This window comes from Pelodiscus sinensis, chromosome 1 (assembly GCF_049634645.1).
Source record: "Pelodiscus sinensis isolate JC-2024 chromosome 1, ASM4963464v1, whole genome shotgun sequence".
NCBI lineage: Eukaryota > Metazoa > Chordata > Testudines > Trionychidae > Pelodiscus > Pelodiscus sinensis.
The window spans coordinates 185,950,234-185,974,047 of NC_134711.1; the positions used below are offsets into that span (position 1 = coordinate 185,950,234).

At 43.9% G+C, this 23,814-nt stretch overlaps 1 protein-coding gene across 4 annotated transcripts in view; it reads left to right on the plus strand.

Moving 5' to 3' along the window:
* The window catches only part of SIM2 (SIM bHLH transcription factor 2), an 83,319-nt gene that overhangs the window by 16,508 nt on the left and 42,997 nt on the right, over window positions 1–23,814 (plus strand). For all 4 annotated transcript variants that reach the window (XM_006125990.4, XM_075911781.1, XM_075911773.1 and 1 more), the window contains exons 3-4: window positions 4,527–4,616; window positions 11,750–11,858. In XM_006125990.4, coding sequence (XP_006126052.2) covers window positions 4,527–4,616; window positions 11,750–11,858 — 199 coding nt within the window. The remainder of the gene's footprint in view (window positions 1–4,526; window positions 4,617–11,749; window positions 11,859–23,814) is intronic.

The following is a 23,814-nucleotide window of genomic DNA, read 5'->3' on the forward strand; positions in this document are numbered from 1 at the left end:
ATTGGAATATTTTTATTAGGGCCACATTGTGTGCCCCACTCTTACAGGATTTTATTGATTTCCTCCTAGTTCACTATCCTAAAATATGAATTAGTAAGTAGACAAAGCAGTTGTTTTATCTCTGTACTTCAGAAATTAGTTTCTCCATTTCAAAATACATGTTTATTTTTCAGTGATCTATGTGTAGATATAGGTATATAATCAGGAAGTTTAAAAATGATTACTGTTCTTAGAGTCCTCAGTTTTTACTTAAGAATTGGCCTTCTGAAAAATCAAGCCCTCATTCAAATTTTAAGTTGGGAACCCAAAAATTGAGGCAACCAAAATCATCAGTTACTTTTGAAAATATTGGCCATTTTTTTTTACAGTTTTCATTTCTATCCTATTTGTCCTGTCTTTGTAACAATTACTCACATCAGTAACAATTAATTCCAAGTTAGCCCTTGTGTGAGTAAGGATTAGCAAGATCAGGTCCTATATTTGCATTAAATGTTACCATTAGTTATGGTTAATAAGTTTCAGTGTTAGTAGTGAAGAACTTCAATATGTGACAGTCTTGTTTCTTTCTGAAAATGTCATGGGCTTTTTTATCTCCAGCAAGTTTCAAATAGCTATGAAGATGATAATCTTTGGTCTAAACAGGCATTCATAAAAATACAATAGAAGGAATATAAAACGTTGCTCAATTTTGTCATTCTATCATAAAAATGGCTTGCATAGCATTGGATTGTCTCCTTTGTATCACGTAACTCAGGATTTGTGCTATGTTCTAAAGTAATCCACGTTAATAGTGCAGCATGACTTCTGTAAGGAGATAATCATAGGACTGGAAGGGACCTCGAGAGGTCATCGAGTCCAGCCCCCCGCCCTCAAGGCAGGACCAAGCTCCGTCTACACCATCCCTGACAGATGTCTATCTAACCTGTTCTTAAATATCTCCAGAGAGAATCATATTTGCTTTTTTTGCAACAGCATCACACTGTTGACTCATATTCAACTTGTGGTCCACTATGACCCCTAGATCCCTTTCCGCCATGCTCCTTCCTAGACAGTCGCTTCCCATCTTGTATGTATGGAACTGATTGTTCCTTCCTAAGTGGAGCACTTTGCATTTCTCTTCATTAAACTTCATCCTGTTTACCTCTGACCATTTCTCTAACTTGCTAAGGTCATTTTGAATTACATCCCTATCCTCCAAAGAAGTTGCAACCCCACCCAGTTTGGTATCATCTGCAAACTTAATAAGCGTACTCTCTATCCCAATATCTACATCATTGATGAAGATATTGAACAGTATGGGTCCCAAAACAGACCCTTGAGGAACTCCACTTGTTATCCCTTTCCAGCAGGATTTAGCACCGTTAACAACAACACTCTGACTACGGTTATCCAGCCAATTATTCACCCACCTTATCGTGGCCCTATCAAAGTTATATTTGCCTAGTTTATCAATAAGAATATCATGCGAGACCGTATCAAATGCCTTACTAAAGTCTAGGTATATGACATCCACCGCTTCTTCCTTATCCACAAGGCTCGTTATCCTATCAAAGAAAGCTATCACATTAGTTTGGCATGACTTGTTCTTCGCAAACCCATGCTGGCTATTCCCTATCACTTTATTACCTTCCAAGTGTTTGCATATGATTTCCTTAATTACCTGCTCCATTATCTTCCCTGGGACAGACGTTAAACTGACCGGTCTGTAGTTTCCTGGGTTGTTCTTATTCCCCTTTTTATAGATGGGCACAATATTTGCCCTTTTCCAGTCTTCTGGAATCTCCCCTGTCTGCCATGATTTTTCAAAGATCATAGCTAAAGGCTCTATCAGCTCCTTGAGTATCCTGGGATGCATTTCATCAGGACCTGGTGACTTGCTGTCATCTAACTTTCCTAAGTGATTTTTAACTTGTTCTTTTTTTATTTTATCTTCTAAACTTACCCTCTCTCTGCTTGTATTCACTACGTTAGGCACACCTCCAGACTTCTCGGTGAAGACCGAAACAAAGAAGTCATTGAGCATCTCCGCCATTTCCAAGTTTCCTGTTACTGCTTCTCCCTCCTCACTGAGCAGTGGGCCTACCCTGTCCTTGGTTTTCCTCTTGCTTCTAATGTATTTATAAAAGGTCTTCTTGTTTCCCTTTATGCCTGTAGCTAGTTTGATCTCATTTTGTGCCTTTGCCTTTCTAATCTTGCCCCTGCATTCCCGTGTTGCTTGCCTATATTCATCCTTTGTTATTTGTCCTAGTTTCCATTTTTTATAGGACTCCTTTTTTATTTTGAGATCATGCAAGGTCTCCTTGTTAAGCCAAGCTGGTCTTTTGCCATATTTTCTATCTTTCCTACACAGCGGAATTGTTTGCTTTTGGGCCCTTAACAACGTCTCTTTGAAATACTTCCAACTCTCCTCAGTTGTTTTTCCCTTCAGTCTTGCTTCCCATGGGACCTTACCTACAAGTTCTCTGAGCTTATCACCATCTGCCTTCCTGAAATCCATTACCTCAATTGTGCTGGTCTCCCTTCTACCTTTCCTTAAGATCATGAACTCTATTATTTCATGATCACTGTCCCCCATACTGTCTTCCACTTTCAAGTTCTCATCTAGTTCCTCCCTATTTGTTAAAATCAAATCCAGAACAGCTTCTCCTCTGGTAGCTTTTTCACCCTTCTGAAACAGAAAGTTGTCTCCAATGCAGTCCAGAAACTTATTGGATAGCCTGTGCCCCGCTGTGTTAGTTTCCCAACATATGTCTGGATAGTTGAAGTCCCCCATCACCACCAAATCTTGGGCTTTGGATAGTTTTGTTAATTGTTTAAAAAAGGCCTCATCCACCTCTTCCACCTGGCTAGGTGGCCTGTAGTAGACTCCTAGCATGACATCACCCTAATTTTTTACCCCTTTTAGCTTAACCCAGAGACTCTCTACACAGCTATCTCCTACGTTCATCTCCACTTCAGTCCAAGTGTGTACATTTTTAATATACAAGGCAACCCCTCCTCACTTTTTTCCCTGTCTGTCCTTCCTGAGCAAGCCGTACCCTTCCATGCCAACATTCCAATCATGCGTCCCATCCCACCAGGTTTCTGTAATACCAATGATATCATAGTTGTATTTATTTGTTAGCAATTCCAGTTCTTCCTGCTTATTACCCATACTTCTCGCATTTGTATATAGGCATCTAAGATACTGATTTGATCTTGCCTCCCTGTTGTGCCCTGACCCTCCTTTCTCCTTGCCATTATAGGCCGTAGTCCCCCCCATTTCCAACCCATCTCCCAGTCCCACACATTCAGCACTTACCTGTGGGCTTTGCTCACCTGTCCCCGTCGAACCTAGTTTAAAGCCCTCCTCACAAGGTTAGCCAGTCTGTGAAGTAGATTTCACAAATTTATGTGTGATTAGTTAAAAAGTGGGTAATTGGATAACCAGCTTATTACATGGTTACCTGCAATCGCAGTGTGAGGCGGAAGCCAGTGCATGCTGGGAGCTAGCTTAAAAGCAGCAGTTCCCCCTGCAGCTCTGCCCCGGAGAGTTGGCTGCTACCCTTGCGCTGCTGCCTCTGATATGGAAGCAGCAGCCTGGGGTGGCAGCTAGCTCCCCAGGAGTGGGGAGCCTGCGTATAACAGTGAACATTAACCAATAAGCCCAGGGCAGGGTTGCCAAGTGTCCAGTTTTGAACCAGACAGTCTGGTATTTGAGCTTTCTGTCTGGGAAACAAATTGAGAAAATACCAGACATATAAATGTCCTGTATTTTCTAATTAATTAAGTTTTATTATTATTATCGTGAGTATCAGTACATAGTTGAGTACTGCCTGGCTGGTAGATACACTCTCACTGCATGAGCATGTCTACCCACCAGGCAGTACGTAACTATGCAGTAGAAAGGAGCGTGGTGGGGGTGGGATGGAATCCCTGGGGCTGGACTCGCCTATGCGCCCTACTGGGACCGTGCACGGGATGGGTAACACCCCAGGATCTGCGTGCGCCCGGGCCAGCCCCGCTCCCTGCCAGCCGGTTCCCTCCGGCCAGCTCCGCTCCCCCCAACGTCCTCCCGGCCAGCCCTGCTCCCCGCTGGCCTGATCCCCACCGCTGCCTCCGCCACGCCCGATCTCCCCCGGTCAGCTCCGCTCCCCCGATCCCCTCCAGACCAGCCTTGCTCCCCGCCGGCCGCTCCCTTCCCCTCTACCCTCCCCCGACCAGCTCCGTTTTCCCCAACTTCTTCCTGGCCAGCCCACTCCCCTCCTGGCTGGTCCCGCCCCCATCCCGTTCTAAGATCATGTGTGTCTGGTATTTTTTTGAAACCCATCTGGTAACCTTAGCCCAGGCTTATCGGTTAATTGTTTACACATTTACACTTTCACTTCCCTAATTAGTACTTTTTGCAGAGACAGTATGGTTAAATATTTATTTTTAATAATATATTTTCTGCCCAGGAGGGGGAACACTTTAAAAATCTTTATTCTAAATTATCAGTCTAAATGGATAGATATTTTTTTTTAATCCAAAATATTTTTTTCTTACAGACATTAGATGGATTTGTTTTTGTGGTAGCATCTGACGGCAAAATTATGTATATCTCTGAAACTGCATCTGTTCATCTCGGCTTATCCCAGGTACGAGTAACTTTCTGTCCATCTGTTAAATACTGATGTTCAATTGCAGGCAATTGTAATATCTGGCTCCATGTACTAGGTTTAGTTTTTTGCAGTGCAGTCTTAAGCTTCAATTTTGTTCTGAATTAAACTTGTCTGTCATTTTAGTAAAGCCATTTACTTACAGCTGCAGTGATTCTTACCTGTATCTTTTCTTGTCAATTACATTTTTACTTTGTTACCTTTAAGAAGGTTAGTAAATGTTTTTGCAAAAACAAGCCAGGTTCTGAGCTTGAGCCTGGAACTCAAATTTACTGCCTGTGTGGTAATGCTGTACATCTCAGGGGAAAAACATTGAGCTTTCCAGTCCATACCATTTGGGTTATGTGTGATGCTAAGAACTGCTGATATCAAGAGAGTCTATTACAGGAGCACAGGGGCGTGGTTCTGTGGCCTGCCCTGTGCGGGAGGTCAGTCTAAATGACTAGATGACCATGATGGTCCCTTTCAGCCTTATCTAGAGCAGCAATTCCCAAGTGCCAGGCCGCAAACTGCTGACTGTCGGGCCATAGTGGCTCTGGGGGCTGGGATGCACCTTCCTGCAGTGGCTGTTGGGAGAGGTGTGTCCTTCCCTGCCTCTCAGCCAACCAGCTCCGGGCAGGGGCGGGGTCTCCTCCAGGACGCCGTGGTTTGCTCAGCAGGCAGATGGGAGGCTGCACAGGGCCAGGTGTTGGGGGGCAGAGCAGGCACTGGGGACTCCAGGGTGGGGTCAGTGCTAGAGGGCTTTGGGGGCGGGGGGCTCTAAGAGATGGGGAGCTGGCACGGGGGGGGGTCTCTGAGGGTGATGTTAAACTGGGGGTTTTGGGGGCAGGGCTATTACTGGGGGGCTCTAGGAAGTGGGGGACTCTAAGAGGTATGGGGGCTGACACTGGGAGGTTCTGAGTGGTGGGGTTAGTAGTGAGGAGGCTACAGGGGCAAGGCGGGCACTGGGGATTGGGCTAATATTGGGGACTGGGGAGGGTTTGGGGGGTTGGGTGCAGGGCGCTGTGGAAAAAGGAGGCTTGCACTGGGTATGGTGGTGGGGACTCTAAGGAGCGGGGGACATTTTCTTTTTCTACTGAATTTTTGAACATGTACAAGGAGAATTTTTAATGTAAACCACTTGTTTATCAAGTCTGCTGTTGCATATATTTGTGTTTTTCATAATTTTAAATGGATATTTAAATTTCTCTTATGTATTGCCTTTTCCTTAAATATTTTCTAAATAAGAAGCTGTATTTTCTATTTTCCATTTAGAACTCTTACTCAAAGCATCTTTATATTCACTCACATATTAAAAAGATCCATCATAACCATAGCTAGTTAAACTGAGCCACCTACGCAAAATAATTCTTCTGTAGCAATGGGTGCTCCACCAACTGTTGTTGAAGTGTTCTTCATTCCCTTGTGTTGGTGGTCATTTGTGTGCGGTAGTGTTTGTTACTTTGCTAATTGCTTAGATGCTTTCCCTTTTAGATTATTTGTTTGTTTTAATTTTTTTAATGTAGAACTGATGTGTCTTCAGGATGTTGTAGATTTCACTGTGGTGTGCGCACTCGCATTTATCTCTCCCAGTGAAATCACAGAACTACAGAATCAATTGGAGTAAAAAGGAAGTTGAATATGCCAGATTTAAATACATTATTTCAGTTTTATCTCTGTGCAGTGGATCATTGCAGGGGTGGGGAACCTTTTTTGGGTTGGGGACTGCTGACCCACAGAAAAATCAGTCGGGGGCCACACACAAGCGAGAAACAAAAAAACCCTCACTGATGTAGCCCCTGACTGAGAAGGAGAAAGACACTCCACACATTCCCTCATGCACCAAAGCCTAAGGGGACCCAGGCTAGTAGATTTTGTGTGCTCCAGCCCTGCGGTGGAGTGGCGGTTGGGGGGGGAGCACTGGCGTGGGCTCCCTAATGCTGAGCCTCAGGGGCCAATCCAGGCAAGCCAGGGGTTGCAACCGGACCTGAGGTTCCCCACGCCTGACATAGCCTAAAACAGCGGCGATTCACCAGGGTTAGCCCCTGGTGGGCTGCAATGGCTACATTTATCTGCACCTCTGCAGGTATGGGTGATTGCATCTCCCATTGCCCAGGACCAGTGATCCGTGGCCAACAGAAGCTGTGATTTTTTTTTTCCTTCCCCCATACCTGCAGAATTTCAGATAAATACAGCAGTGTGGGAACCTGTCAGGACTAACCCTGGCAGGCCAGATCTGGCCTGCAGGCCAGTATTTGCCAACCTCTGACCTGTGCACTAATTCAGGTCTCTGAATAGGACATATGCTGGCCTTAGGCACAGGCGTGAATATCATCCACAATCCTTAAATTCAATTTCATTTTCCCTCATTTGCATTCCTCTTTTGAAAGAGGAATGTAGTCTAGATGCTCCCCTTCTGAATTAGGTTTTTGGAAGCCAAACACTGAATGTTTACAGTTGTAAAAGTATCATTAAGATTTTTTTTAACTTGTATTTCCCCACAAATACAAATTTTTAGACACAATGTACATACAAGTGTCAGAAGCAATGATTATTAAAAGCCCTAGCTTAATTCTTGTCAGTTTTTGCAACAGGAATAGTAAATAGTGAGGGCCAGACGCTCATCTGCTTTAAATCAGTATAGCCCCATTAAAGTCAGTGAAGCTACATTGATTTACGCTACCTGAGAATCTGCCCTATATGTCTTTACTCCATGAATGATAAATGGGACAAATTCCCCGGTGAAGCGGCTCTTAAAAACTGCTGGCACAATGCATCACCCGTTACCATTTAAATTCATATTACCATTTTACTTTATGATCCACTTATTCTTGTGTTAACATTTTGAATATGAAAGTTCAAAAAATGCAAATAGTATATCCATGTATCTAAGCAGCAGCGCCATACTGTAATGTCAAATCTTTAGCAGAATCACTTATTAAATTCTGTGAGGACTTGAGCTGAAAACTTGATGATATAATATGGGTTATACAGTTTAAATACAACTTATATCTGTGTGTACATGTACATACGTTAGTGCTTACATGACTTATAGACTGTAGAGAAAACCCTTTTAAAACAGAAGTAAAGAAAACAATTGTGAAAAATAATAGTATGCAGTTTTGAAAGTCTGGGCTGGAACTCCAACAATTATCTGATTCCACAAGGGAGTCAAACATATTCGATTTTTTGATAAATCTTGAAATATTTAACCAAAAACATCTGAACTTACTAGTGTTTTTATTTTGCCTTTTTCCAGTAAGTATGCTAATGGCAAAATATATAATTACTAACTGGAGTTACCTGGCATTGCTCAGGGTAGGCGCTGGGGTCCTGCTGAGGGTGCCCCGTGTGAGGGGCGGGAGGAAGTGAGCATGGGCCCTAGGGTGGGCGGGGCAGCCCAGCTCGCACCCAGGGCTGCAGGTGTATGGGGAGCAACAACCCCACCGCCCACCCTGAAACTTTCGCCCCGCTACCTGCCGTGCCATGGGGCTGCGCTGGGGGTTCCCCTTTCCCGCAGGCTGCAGCGAGAAGGTGCCGGGCTCCCTGCCACGCGACCAGGAAGCTGTGCAACTGGGTCCCCTCTCCTCGGGCTGCTCCCAGCGCTGCTGCCGCTGGCTCCCTGCTGGGCTTGCCCTGCTGCACCTGCAGCCTCCCCCTAGCAGTGGCCACAAGCTCCAGCCCGCCGCTTGGCAACCCTCAGCTGCTGCTGGAGGGGAGGGGCCCGGGCCAAGTGACATCACGGACAGGAGGGAGGAGGCACCTGTGCAGTGGAATGGCCTGATAAAGGTGAGTGGGGCAGCTGCTGCTTGGAGCGCCACCCCTCCCCTCGCACCTCTGCCACCGGTCTTAGTGAGTGACTATCCCCACCGCCTCCCCCGGGAAGTCACTTCTCCCCGCACTGCCAAAAGTACCTTAAAACCTTCTCCTGGAGGAAAGGTTATCCCATGCAAAGTTTGGTTGCGGTAGCTCTTATAGTGCCCAAGTTATTAGCATACAAACATTCTGCTTTATATACTAGATTATCTTCCAGAATCCATTTATTTAGTCCTCCGTTTCTTATGAGTCATTTCTTGGCAGAAAGAAAATATACAGCTGAGTTGCACACAAAAAAAGCTCTTAGTAGGAAACAAATGCAACCAGTAATAAGTAGGTACAGGCAGTCCCCGGGTTACGTACAAGATAGGGACTGTAGGTTTGTTCTTAAGTTGAATTTGTATGTAAGTCGGAACTGGTACATACTGTAGGGGAAACTCTAGCCAAACATTTCTCCAGAGCTCAGTTTTATTCTCCCACACCTCACTTCCCTCAGTCCTTTATTCTCAAGATGAGGTGTCTGCTGAGAAAAGCCGCTTCGCGTCTCTCTGGTCTGCTGGGGGGGAGGGGGGGTGCTAGCTTCGTGTCTCCCTGGTCTGCAGGGGGGGGAAGCAGCTAGTGCGGGGTTGCCTCACCCCGTTTGTAAGTAGGGATCCGATGTAAGTCGGATCCATGTAACCCAGGGACTGCCTGTATTTACAAATACTAAAATGCTTCATCCAGGGTCTGGTTTAATAAGCCAAATTTGTGAGTCAATAGGAGTTTTATGGATTCAACCATATAATTTATTTTTAAGTTGTTAGTATTTTATTGCATGTTTTAAAAGCACATATAAAATATACATACCTGGAGACAGTGACTAGATAACCAAAATGTGCACTCTTTGGTTATTTGACTATTACATAGCCCCAGATTTTTGAAAATGGCTTTAGGTTTCTTATATTTAATACCCAACAGGTCAAATTTTGCTGTCACTTACATATGCGGAACTTCACTGATTTCATTGGGGTTAAACATGCATAACAGAATAGAATTTATCCCTAGGTGTATATTCAGAAAAGCTAGCTATGTTAACTTTGAGATGTAAGCCATATGATCTGAATCTCAGTGTAGGTAAAATTGTGACTATGGGTCCAAATGTAAGAATCCTTCCTTGACTAGTAGTTGCTTGGGTGAGTAGTTCCATTTAATTCAGTAGGATTATTTGTAAGAGCAAGAGCTACTCTCAGGAGTTAGGTTTTGCAGGATTGGATCCCATGTGAAGATTATGGTTATGATCAATTAAAGATGCAAATCTTTTGGATTGACTTAATTGGTGTTTGTAATTAGGTTTGCAGGGCAAATAGAAGGAAGAATGCTTTTGTACAGGGGGTAGAATGAGAGAGATCTCACAGTTTCCTTCCTATGAATGTTTTTTATAACCACATTCCATTTGGTATAGTCTGATTCATTTCAAAGGCACAAAGCCTGCTCTTCAGAAATATCTTTGTGAGCTAAGAATAAAAGCTGTTTTTGGAGTGGATGGTTCCAGAGAGAGGGTTAAACTTAGAGGGACAGGAAAGTCCATATACTTCCTCTCCCCTATTTCAGTTTGAACATTCACCCAAACTCAGTCTTTCTCTAATAAGATTTTTTTTTTGCTTGTTCTGGTCTCTTTTGAGCTTAGAGCAATCAAATCACAATACTTTAAAAATGCAATATTAGAGTGCTTGTGAAAGTCATAGTCCTATCTCAATAATAGGCATATTATGGATCATTCTGCTACTTTTGCCTGTTTTATTTCTTTTACAAAGAGTGAAAAAAATCACAAGTTGCAAGATTCATTCTTGTTTACTTCCAATTCTTCCCTAGCCGCTAAAGCTAAAATACACTGGTATTGATGTCCCCACTTATAATCCTGAGTAGGAATGGTTCCAGATTTTTTCTTGTAGGGGCAATGATTTATGTGAACTAACGTAGTTAATGTGGTATGTCTCATTTTTCCTTGTACAACTGAAAACTTTTTCTGTTTAAAGAATGTGCAAATAGCTGGCTGGAATATTGAATGTATACCAGGGTTTTTGGGAAGTGAAGGTGGGGAGGGGAGAGAGAGGTGGAGGGGGAACAGTAAGCAATAGATGGCTAGAAAGAATTAGTTTGTCTAGTGCTGGGAAGAGACATTCCATGAATAATGCAGAAAATGGAACTATGAGAGACATTTTCAGGAAAAGATTGCTTTGTGGGCTAGACAACTTCATTTATTCTAAAGAAAAGGCAACTCACACATCTTAGCAAATCAGTAGGATTGGCCCAGAAGAATAGGTTAAATTACTTCACCTCTCAGCTGTCTCTGATCTTTGGGGCCCAATGCACATCAGGCCACAATGAACAATTGGGCAGCCTGACACTAATTTAAAACACAGGCTCAAAGTATTGGTTCTCTACTTAAATCCATTACTACATCTATCTGGAGACTTTTTGTTGATGCATTTTTACATGTGCCAAATAAAGTTAGCAAAAAGGACACACAGCAGATGGCACTTATAACGGTGCTCCCAGCCTCTAAATTTATTATGTACATATGACAGAAACACACCCATATGTGAACAGAGGTTCAGAGCAGGTGAGAAATAGGAGCATATGATATTGAAGAAATGAAAGACAAAAAAAAACAAACAAAAAAACCCCTCTGGCTGAGCTGTTATGCTTTTTTAATTCTGCACATTTATTTGAAGCAGGAAGTGCTGGATCTAGTGCTCACTGATGTAAGTGGGAATAGCTCCACTGAATTAAATGGGGACTGAACTGGGACCTAAGATGAGTTTGGATTGTATTTTTGGAGGGTATTTACTGAAAAAAAACCCAACAACAGGAAATATATTAATTTGCTGGCTTGGCTGTTAAATTTCAAACACAGACAGAACCTAGGTGATGGTTTCTGGGAATATGAACAATTTTTAGTGTATATTTGTGAGAATAGCTTATGCAGCTTGTGGAGAACTTTTTTCTCTTTGTGGGAAGCTAACATTTCTATAGCTCCTTTAGCTCATCTTTTCACTTGCCAGCTTTCTTCACTAGCAACTCCCCTGTGTACAAAATAGCACGAGAAATTCCCACAAAAGCTTCCAAAGTGTTAGTTACCACTGAAGGAGGAATGATTCAGTTTAATAGGTATAATTTGGGACATGGTTTTGGTCCAGTAAAAACCACACATTGTAAGAGTAATGGACTATATTCACAGTATACAGATGTAGTATACGTAGGTCACTGAAGAATGCTTTATATTATTAAAAGAAAGGCCATTTGTACTGCCTAATGTTTTATATGTCTCTTGACAGGTGGAGCTTACTGGCAATAGCATTTATGAGTATATACATCCTTCTGACCATGATGAGATGACAGCAGTGCTTACAGCACACCAGCCTCTTCATCCTCACCTCTTACAAGGTACTTCCAGGAAATGTGATCAAATTGCAGCTGAAAAGCTAAAAAAGAAAGCTGCATTCAACATGTGAAGCTTATACATTATCTGGTAAAGTTTAGCGTACACAAATGCAGACTGGATACCAAGCTGATATTATAGCTCGGCATTTTGGCTTGCAGCAGCATAGGTAATAAGCAACTTTTCTAGATTTATTAGTATTATTCATCCCAAAGGATCTTGGATCATTTGCAGTTTTAACTTCTATTCAAACTTTGCACAAGGATCATTTCATGCACCTCTGCTACGAAGCCACCTCAGAGGTAGAACATTACAGCTATGTTATACAGTATTTTCAGAGGGAAGGGAAGAAGAATACATTATCCAATAGAAAATACGAGGACGTGTCTAAATGCATTTTGTTAGACTTGGCTTTGACACCAGAGGGAATACCGTTTCTTTTTATGAAGAATGCAACAGTTTCTCTAATAACCACAAGTGGTCATGACTTGGGTTTAGTGTCTTAATGAAGAGAGAGCGTCTCTAGGAGGATAATTTTTCCCGAACATAAAACTGGGGTGCTGTTTCATTACCAACTCAAAAAGAGTCATTTACTGCATCACCAGTGTTACTTCTTATAGCATGTGGAGGTATAGCGGAGTATTGAGTACTGATCTAGCACAGTACTGTTTAGTGTAAAGTTTAGTAAACAATCAGGCATGTCAGAGGAGAAAATCAATACAGTGTTTTGCCTATATGAAACATATAGTTCAGATTGGAAACATCTAGTCCACAGTAGGCATGCTCAAATACTCAACTAATTAGCATTGCCCCTCACTTACTAATATTACATCATGTTATTAGCATAACTACTGCCATACTAATGATTTCTGTTTACCCTCTCTTTTACATCCCCTATGAAAATATTTTGAACTTTAAAATAACAGAACATTTCAGATTCATCATGTTCAATACATATTGACACATTTTTAAAATTACTTAAATCAATCAGTTATAGCTTGTTTCAGTCCTGTAAGTGTTGGATTGGTTTTCTCGGGACATGGCCATTAATAACGTGACACTTGCACCAGGCTGCGGATGTTGCATTTCTGCTTAGTGTTGGACACAGCTTGTACATGTGTCTGTGAAATCGCCACTCCTGGGGTCTTGTCAGCGACTCCACCAGAATGAACAGAGGTCTTTGTGTACACTCATCTTTTCCTTAAAGAATCAAACTGTCATTGTTTTTTCTCCATGTATTGACAGATCTCTGGGCTGTCTCAGGTATTTTAAGTAAATCTCAATGGTTTCCCAAGTATCTCTGGTTGTCTGTTTTCTCAATATCTCTGTAGATCTAACAACACTAACTGGCTTCCAACTTAATTGTCCATTCTGAGGTGGACTAGCTGCCCAGCTATCTCACTGGACAGTGGTGTTGTATTTATGTCAAAGTATAGTGTTTTCTTTCTCTTTTCTCCAGTCATCATTGTACATTTTGTACTTGTTCAGGGTATGAGTAACTGAACTTCTGTCAGAAGTGAGGTTTTTGTTTGAGCATTTATTTGCATAGTTCTGGGGGAACTAATCCTTTTGGTAGACTTCCAGGGACCGATGTATCCATCATATTTAGATTTCCTTGAGAGATTTTATCCTCTTTGAATAACTTGTAGACAACATGTTGTTCTGTGGCTGTTTTGGCAAGAGGGGTGTGAGTTCAGATGGAGCGGCCGACCTTCAACAAACTCTTGAAAATCTGCTATTGAAAATCAACATCTATCCTCATGTATTCCATGTCCAGCTGTGATGATTTGGGAAAACTGCCCATGCAACTTATGAATTCTAGTGGATTGTGTGAATTTAGTATTATGAAAATTGCCAAGAAAGTAATTAAAATTGTATCGTCTGTGTGGATGTTGAATCCCCCATTTTTGACAGAGCTATAGAACATCTATCTAACGTTCTATAGTAAAGTCAAGTTATTACCTTTAATGACCAGGTTCTGGACTGAACAATGGGTATACCAAGGAGGCTGAGTGAAGCTTGTCTGAAGGCAGGGTGTAGTGGGGCTGCGGTGGCCTCCCTTCGAGCCAGTGGGGAGGAAACACCTTCCCTGTATAAGTGGGTGCAGCCAGGATTGCCTCACTCCTACCAGAAGTGTGTCACCAGAACAGGGAAGCATAAAGGGCGGGGCCTTCTGCTTAGTTGGAATGGAGATGCTTCCGGAAACTGACCCTGCTGCTGCGCCCAGAGATGTTCTGCCTACTGCGGAGCTTGCTGCTGCCCCAGACCTGCTGGAAGGTCACCTTGGTCACCTATCTGGAGGATGCAGACAGTGCCCTGCTGATCCAGGTCCACACTGAGGGGAGAGGAGGAAGTGACTCAGGGCAGCCGATCATAGTTGGGCTGCAGCTCTTCCTGAGGTGGGGTCGGTGTGCTATGGCAAGAATCCCCCGCTGACTACACCACTGTTACGGCTCAGGGTTGGGATCTGGTGGAGGACAGTGAGCCCCAACCCCACTTGGTACCCCTCCCCTGAGGTGGCAGCCTCCCCTTGCTAGGCCCACTGGCCTGTGTTTATCAGTCATCTGCTGAATTTAGGATGTCCGATCCCTGGGGTTTTTTCTCTGGCTTTGCAACCAGAGTCCAAAGCTGATTGGCTACTTAGATCTGCTCTTGGTCTGCAATGAGAGCACAGAATTAAATGACTACTGGGTTTGTTTGGCTGTGCTGCAAAAGCCAAGAGCTAATTAACAGCTAGATTCCTCTAGGGTTGCCAGGTGTCCAGTTTTTGGCCAGACAGTCCGGTAATCTCCTCTACTGTCTGGTTAAAAAAAACAACAACAGAAAATACCAGCCATATTTCTCCTTCTTTTTTTGCTCAACAAGTTTGGTCCCCTGCCATGTTTGGGATTTTTTGTGAAGGTATTTGGCAACCCTAGATTCCTTTGGCTCTGCTTGAAGGGGCTTGGACTAATTGACTGTGGGCTTACTCTGATTCTGCCGCCAGAGCTGAATGACTACTGGGTGTGCCTTATCACTGTAGCAAGAGAGTAGAGATTGAGTGGGGTCTGAGCAGATGCTGTAGCCAAAGAGCCATATGGCTGTAGCCTATTGACTGTTCAGACCTGCCTTTGGATGGGGCATACTGACTTCTGAGAGAACCTGCTCCACAAGTCGAAGGTAGTTGCCGATCTGGGAACCCGTCCCTGTTCACTTCGTCAGGACACTAGTACCAATTTGCTAATTTCCCCAATACTAGGCTGAGATCCTGACAAGGTAGTGAGGTGGTGTGGCCTTCCTCCTACCCAGATGGGGAAGGATGACCACCACCCAATTACTGAGGGGTAAATGGAGAGAGTGGGGAATCCCCAACAGGACAAAGGTGACAAAAATGTGAGGAATTTTGAAGGCTTTTAGAGGGACAGGAAGTTTGGGGACGATGAGAAAAAGAGAAAAGTGAGGGGTCAGGGAGCTCTAGTTTAATGGTGGGACCCAACCAAGGACAGAGAAAACTAGCTGGGGTAAAGAAGGTTTCATGTTCCTGAAGAGAAGCCATGAGCTTCAGGAAAAGTATACTAGACATACCAGAGGACTCTATCAAAGTCGAAAGAACGCTCCAGAGTGGCGAAGGAAATCTGAGGCAGAGAAATGCATGTAGGTGCATAGTACTGTGTATTTCTTATGCTTCTAAGTAAAGAGTTTAGTGTTTTAGGATTCTGTGCAAAGCCTTTCTGTCTCATAGGTTCCCTTAGCTCATACTCCTCAAAAGGTAAGCTGTAAACCAGGAGCTCATGCTTTGTTTAGATTCTAAGCTGAGCAAGAACTGTTGGGGGAAGATTAGGGGAAATGGCACCAGTTTCTAGGGAACTGGACTATGAAGTTCCCACTGTTGGACACAGAAGGTATGCCCCTGGAGTGCAGGAGAGTCTTAAGCCAAGTATGGTGCCTAAACTTTGCCCTGCTCCAGCAAGCTAAAAGCACGTAGGATTAAGCAGTTGGACACTCACCAGACTAATGTGAAAAGATCCAGCAGGAGGAGCTTGACACATTTGCCAACTTTTTAATGGTTATCCTTTATCTGGTGAGCATGTTAGTTGTGAAAGCTCTTTTAATTTAAAGTTGTGATACATTAGTAGGAACTAGATTAATGTCAAATTCAAAGAGGTCTTCTCTAAGGCTCATTCAGGGTAAGGATAGGATTTAATGACTGGCTTTTTTGTTTGTGCTTGTCTGAAGTAATTCTATATGCATTGCATTGACACATTAATTATAGAAGCTCTAATCTCAGCCCCAAACAGGATGTCTGCTGTTCCTTGCTTTCATTTTCTAGACCGAGATAACTGGTATGTATTTTAGTCAGCAAAGCATTTATTTTCTCAACACTTTTTGAAGAATTGGTCCCTTTCCCTATAGCTGTATATTGTGGTACATACTACTCTTTTTTCCAAAATAGTCTCAGGTCGAGGTGTAATTATGCTCTTTCTTTAGGCTGATCTTGTAAAAAATGTTAATTTCAGTTTACACACAACTGATTTTTTGTGTTGCGGTGTGGAGATCAGCTGATTTTTATAAGTAGCACCATAGTAGACACCTGCTTCATGGTGAGTTGCATACCTCCTTTTAGGTGGTGGATATTTTGTTTTTTGCTCTGCTCATGGCATCTGCCATGTGTAGCTCCTTTACCAATTTTATATTCCACATGGAGAGATTTTTGCATCATACATTGGATTCTGGGTGGTCCTTTTAGAGTTTTTAAACAAATTTGGAAATGATTGGTAATCAACTTCTATATGCGTATTTTCTCTTCCATAATGTATTGGTGGAAATTAAGATGAATAGTTGCCAACATCTTTTTTGGAATTTAGACTTTTGTTGTTGTTCCTGTGTTGCTTAGGCAAATATCTTCATGCAAAAGTAATGAAGTTAATCCTTTGTGTTTGCCACATAGTGGATTATGACCATGAGTGTGTTCATGGGAAAATTCTAGATGGATTGCTGTGTCCAGGCTCGGATTAACCCATCAGAGGGCCTTGGTTTAAGGAAACATACACTTCTGCCCTTTAGGGCAGCTGGTCCAAAATAGTGGTGCTGTGACACTGATGGTCAGGTCACAGTGCCTGCAATGAAGAACAGGGCTCAAGCTCATGGAACAGGAATCACCAACAGCCTCCTGCCCCCCTCTTCACATAGGGTTTCTGGACCAGAGCAGAGAGTGGGTCACAAAAATACAAAATGGAGCTGGTGGGTTGCTTTAGTGTTTCAGGACATGCATCTGGCTTAGTTGTCACATTTTAAAACTGACGGAGGGGTGGTTATTGTTTAATTGATCACATTGCTGTTTTTTTTTGTTTTTTTTTTTAATTCTCAAAGCCTTTATGGACTCAACTGTTTGGCTACGTCTACACTGGCATGATTTTCAGAAAATGCTTTTAATGGAAAAGTTTTCCGTTAAAAGCGTTTTCGGAAAAGTGTGTCTAGATTGGCAGGACGCTTTTCCGGAAAAGCACTTTTCCGCAAAAAAGCCCCGATCGCCATTTTCACAATCGGGGCTTTTTTGTGGAAAACACTACCGTGCTGTCTACACTGGCCCTTTCGGGCAAAAGTCTTTCGGAAAAAGACTTTTGCCCGAACGGGAGCAGCATAGTTTTTCCGGAAAAGCACTGATGATTTTACATTAGATCGTCAGTGCTTTTCCGGAAATTCAAGCGGCCAGTGTAGACAGCTGGCAAGTTTTCCCGGAAAATCAGATGATTTTCTGGAAAAACCTTGCCAGTGTAAAGTCTAGAGTAAAAACCTGGCCCCACTGAAGTCAAAGGGAGTTTTGTGATTGGCAAAATTAATTGATTGAGTTCAGAAGTGAGGAGTCCACCCACAGTTTACCCATCTTATTATTTAGACTTCTCGTGTTGGTATATAAGCCCTTAAAAACTTGTCATTATTTAGCTGTCTGCCATTACATGATGTAAATCAATGGAACTCTTTTTCATTTGGTTGTTTCTCATCTGATTTTAACCATATTTTATAGTCTTCCATCATCTCCTCTTTACGAGGACATGGAGAATCTGTGTTCTCTTGAAGAGAAGCTGTGATCTTCAGTGGAATAATCTCTATTAATAGACCCTCCCCTCAGAGATGTCTCTGTCTAATCCATGTGCTTCTCCCCACCTGTTGGCTTTCCCCCAACCCTAAGTTTAAAAACTGCTCTACGCCTTTTTAATTTTAAGTGCTAGCAATCTGATTCCATTTTGGTTTTAGGTGGAGACCATTCTGCCTGTAAAGGTTCTCCCTTTCCCAGAAGTTTTCCCAGTTCTTTTAAACCCCTTGTCCTTACACCATTGTCTTATCCATGCTGTTCTGCCTGTGTACCTAGCCCTGTGCATGGAACGGGAAGCATTCCAGGGAACACTACCATGGAGGTTTTGGACTTCTGTCTCTTAACTAGCAGCCTAAATTTGGTCTCCAAGACCTCTTTCTCATCCTTTGTCATTGGTATCTATCTGTGCCAAGACAACCGTCTATTCCCCAGTACTATACATAGGTCTATATAGATGTCTTGAGTGATCCCCAGCCTTCACACCAGGCAGGCAAGTCACCATGCAGTTCTCCCAGTCATCACAAACTCAGCTATCTATGTTTCTAATGATTGAATCCCCCCATTATTACCATCTGTCTTTTCCTAATGACTGGTATTCCCTTCCCATGGACAGGATGCCTCCAGTGTGAGAGGATACCATATCACCACCTGGAAGGAGAGTCCCAACTATGGGATAATTTCCTTGTGTTCCAATTGGGTTTTCTTCCCTCAGACTTTCACCCTTCTCTACAGCACAGAGGTTCTCTGACTGGAGGTAGGACTGTTCTACTGTGTCCTGGCAAGCCTCATCTACATACAGGGGTGGCCCTAGACTAGCTGCCAGCAACTGGCACCCTAGGCGAACCATGCAGTCAGCCCCCCCCGCCAACCCCAAGGGCAGATATCAACTGAGGGTTTTTGTTCTGTGCTGGGGAGAGGGGGGCTGGGGATGGAGTTCTGTGGCTGGGGGCCAGGGGGCTGGGGGCTGGGAGCCAGGGGTTTGGGCATGGAGTTGGAGTTCTGGGGCTGGGGGCCAGGGGATGGAGTTCGGGAGCTGGGGGCCGGGGAGAGGTAACAGGGTGCCAGTCGGGGGAGAGATTCCCCTGCACCTGCCTCCTCCCAAGATCCCACCCCCCCAGAAAGTGCCTCTCCTGGGCCGACTCCCCCCCCTCCCCCCGTGGCACAGGGAAACCCCCCCCCCCCCCGCGTTCCTCCTCCCCCAGGGCCAACCCTCCTTCCCCCCGCGGCCGGCCCCCCCCCCGCGTTCCTCCTCCCCCCGGGGCCGACCCCTGTCCCCCCCGCGGTACAGGGGAAACCCTCCCACACACTGCCTCTCCCAGGACTTTACCCCCCCCCCTCCTGGCCGCAGGGAAGCCGTGCTCCAGGTAAGGCACAGGAAATAGAAGAGGCAGGGTTTGGAATTTGGTGCCCCATGCAACTTGGCACCCTAGGCGGCTGCCTAGTTTGCCTATAGGCACAGGCCACCCCTGTCTACATACCTCTCTGCCTCCCTTAGCCCCTCCAGTACAGCCACCCTGGTCTTCAAAGCCCATACTTTGTCTCTGAGGGCGAGGAGCTCCTTGCACCGAATGCACGCGCATGCCACGTGCCAGAGGACAGGTAATCATACATGCTATATTAGTTGCAATAACCATCACTCTGTTGCTGGGTTTCTGCCCGCATTCTCATTTTACTCCTACAGCGTATTCCTTTCTTCATGTGTGTTTTGTTTTAATTAGGCAGTTTTGCTTTTAGCTGAAAGACCGTTAAGTGTATTTAGCTCCTTTCAAGCTTGTCCTCAACTCCCTTCCAACCCCCTCCTCCTTTTGCTCCTATTTGCTATGCTTCTTTGGTCACTTAAGAACAGGCTTTTTAAAGCCTGGGCTTTCCTGAGTAGCCCTGCACCCTGGTTAAGGCTTGATGGGTGTTAAAGGGATTAGGAATCAAAGACTCCTTTAGAAGCTCTCAGCCTTGTCTAGAAGGCTACTAGTCTCAGCACACTTGTGTACCTAGGTGCTCTTAGCTTGCTAAGTGAACTATTGTACACTTTTTCTTCTGGGTATAGCTTTTTTCCCCTCTAGCTGTATAGAGATAAATCAGTCAGCTAGGTCTCCACCCTTTTACACTTTCCCTTTGGGACAATTCTCTTGCCGACACCATGTCCCAGCAAGCTAGGTTTGAGTACTGTGGTTCTTGCTCCCACTCCTCTATGATCAATGAGCACCAATACAGCTTCTACTGCCTGGGCAAAGCCCACATTGCCCCTCACTGTTCCATCTGTTGCTCTTTCCTGTCTCATGCTTGGAAAGCAAGAGAGTGTCACCTACGCAAGCTCCTTATGGAGGAGACTATGTGCTCCTGTGTGATGTGTGATCCAGCAGCAGCAGATATGTTAGAGCACCAACCATCATCAGTGGTGAGTCCTTCTCTGGGACTTTCTCACCTGGTGCTGCCATACACATAAGAAGCTTAATCATGGGCACAAAGATGAGTCTCCAACGGGGGACTGCCTGTAAACTTAGCATTGCCTCCCTGAGCCACACTAGATCTAGGGTCGACCCAGATACTCTTGCTCCAAAGAGCTCTCCTGCAGATTGGATGACCAGCCACCGTGCTTTGGATGTCCAACACCTTCAGCCACAGTGACTGGCTCACTGCTTTCGCCTCCAGCACAGTTCTCGGCTCCAGGACCGTCCATTCTTGTCCAGAGCCACACACTCTGGAACACCTGCTCCTTTGAGGCCAGTGGCTGAGGTGATGCTGTGGTGTCCTGGCTTTCCTCTACACTTGGGCCCTCTGGTTGCTCTTGGACTGCCGTCCTCTGCTACAGAAGCACTCCTGCTCCTGGCATTGCTCCATCCTGTGCCTCTGTTCCTGTCAGCCCTGCCTTTGCTGGACCCATCTTTGGACTTGTACTGGTCTGCCAACCCTAACCCTGCCTTTCTCAATGGCATGATCCTACAGCCCGGACTCCTGGAGCCAGCCCTATCCACCAGTCTACAGCTTGTCTTCCGACCTGTGGTTCCCTTACACATGGCAACCCATGTATTTGGCCTTACTGGCACACTTGGGACCTGTACTGCTACCCTGGGCTCCCATTGTGCCTGGATCATTGTCCATACCAGATCAACACCATTCCTCCTACTGCCTATGAGGCCCCTCAGGATACTCCTGCTCCTGCCAGCACCCTCAGTACTGTTGGCACCTCCAGTTTTGTAACCAATAATGCACTCATCTCTCTGGCCATGTGTAGTATCAGCCCCTGTTTCGTTGCATGACAGCAGCCTCCCATCTGCCTGTGGAAGATACCCGGGATCCCCAGGACCTGTTCCTGGACATCCTGCAATCCCTTGAACCTTTCTGTACCATCTTGCCATATATAATGCCATCCTCCATGCATAGACTGTTTGGTACACCCCAGCCTTCCATGCCCCCACCCTTGAGTGGGCAGAGTGATGATACTTCGTGCCATCCAAGGGAACAGACGTTTTGTTCTCTCACCCTCCACCTACGTCCTTGGTGGTCCATGTGACTCATGAGCCTGCCAACAACATTTCAAATCCACCTTTTCAGACTGGGCAGTGTAGAAACTCAACCTTCTTGGGGACACAATCTGTTCCTCCGAATGTCTCCAATTCTGCATTGCCACTTTCCAGGCCTGGCTAAGTACAATTTATGATCACACACTGAGTTGGCAGACTTCCAGGCCTTCATTTCCCCCCTGAAAAGCTGCAGGACTCTCAAAGTCTCTTGGATGAAGACAAGCTGGTTGGCAAGGTGACCCTTCAAGCCACTGTCAATGCCACCAGCACTGAGTCCTGTTCCCTGGCTTCTGGGGTAGTGCTGTGCCATGACTCTTGGCTGGAGTTGAGCAGTTTCCTGAAGGAGGTTCAAGCTACACTTGAGCACCTCCCCTTCAAAAACCATATGCTTTTCAGTGATAAAACGAATGAGTTGCTCCACTCCCTCAAGTACATCCAGGACACACTGTGATCAGTGGGCATCTACATGTCAGCTCCAACCCGCAGGCAACATTGGTCATCTTTTTCTCCCCGCCCTTGTACCACCTGCCAACCTGACCTGCACGCCCTTCTGATGTATGGGCTAAAGATATAAAGCAGTGACCTTTACCTCATGGAAAGTAATGTATGAGGAGGAATCATGAAAGAAACATGATGATCTTTTCTAAATGTATGTTACAAGAAAAACATAAATTCCCAGGATTTTAGTATCTGCCTTCTTTCATAAGAGATGAAAGATGACCTAGAGCAATGAAGATGGATTTCATACTTTCACCCCAAAGGATAATTTCGGGTTGTGTAAAGCTAACCATAATTTCACAGAAATGCTTAGAGAATCTTGTTTCGTAGTCATGTGCAGTGAGTGAACAAATGCATAAATTCATTATCCAAAATAGCCAGATGTTCTTCATTTACTGCACTATGACATTTATCCTGTTTGCAGCAGAGGGGGGTGGAGGTGGGGTTGAGGGGAAAGAACAAATCACTGAATTCTAAGCAGGCCATTTTATTTTTAAACAGTGCTTAAAGTCAGACATATTGTCTGATATACCAGCTAAAAAAGGAAAAAGGGATAATTGAAATGACACACTTTGTGGAAACTAAAATACAGTAAATTTTATTTAAAAACCCCCAGATACAATGCATTCTCTCTCTAATTTTCTTCTTAATGTGTTTCTTGGATTAGGAACTGGCACTCTTGTTGCAAAGTAGGTGTTTAAATAATTATTTTGCGTTATGCTGGGTTTTACATTAACTTTTTTGTGATTTCTCGTATATATGGTATTTAATGAGCTAATTTATTTTAGTAGCTGGAATCTATTCAAGTGCACACTATACAGAGTTCATTATAGTAGATACATGCACAGGATAATGTGACAGTATGAAGAAATATGAGTGAAACAGAAAAGGCTCCTTGAATTACTAGAGGAAAACCTGAAATTTACTAAATTTTCAGGTTTAAAAATAAACTACGATAAGTCTGAAATTTTGGGATTTTGATAGGGATCCCAACTTGAAAAAACCATAAATGATAAATACAAATGGGTGACTAGCTTATTAAAATAAGCTAGCAGTACATATATAAAAAAGCAGGTTCTCTATAATATCAATTACACTCTGATTAAGTTAGAACAGATGTAGAAAGCTGTCAAAGTACAAAGTCTCACATCTATGGAGAATTGTATCAGTTAAAATGAATCTTACCTCTGATCAGTTTTCTCTTCCATACATTAGCAATAATCATTCCCGGGAAACATCTTGATGGTTGGCAGCCCTGTGGAGGATATTTATTTGAGGATGTAAGAAGCCAAACAGGCCTACAAGGACCTTGGCAAACAGGCAGACTAATGCTACAAAAAATTGCAGAAATTTGTTGTATTGGATAACTGGGGGGGGGGGGGGGGAGGGAGATAGAAGAGAGTGAGTAACAACTAGACAGAGAGAACAGGCACAGTGTCCTACAATCAAATGCCACATGATTCCTTGGATTAAGACAATTTATAATAATTTAGAACCTACCCTTTTCTGAGCACAACAATAGAGGCCTGGCGATAACAAAAAATGAAGCTCAGACCCATTTCTTCTCATGTCCATAGTACATAACACCAACTTCTACCCTAATAAAGCCCCGGGAAACTTAAAAACCTGGCAGCATATTTGTATTACACGGATTGGCAATTACTCTGAGATGTTTGATTCAGATAATTTGAAGAAAAAAAATCAGCTTGCAAGAGATACTGAAGTTCCATTTGTAACATTATCTGCAATTGCAACATTTTTCAACTCACCATCATAAAGGTGAACCCGAGCAGAAAATTAACAGTTTAATATTATTAGTCACTATTCTGAAACAACAAGGATCTATTTTCCACCTTTATATACAATTAT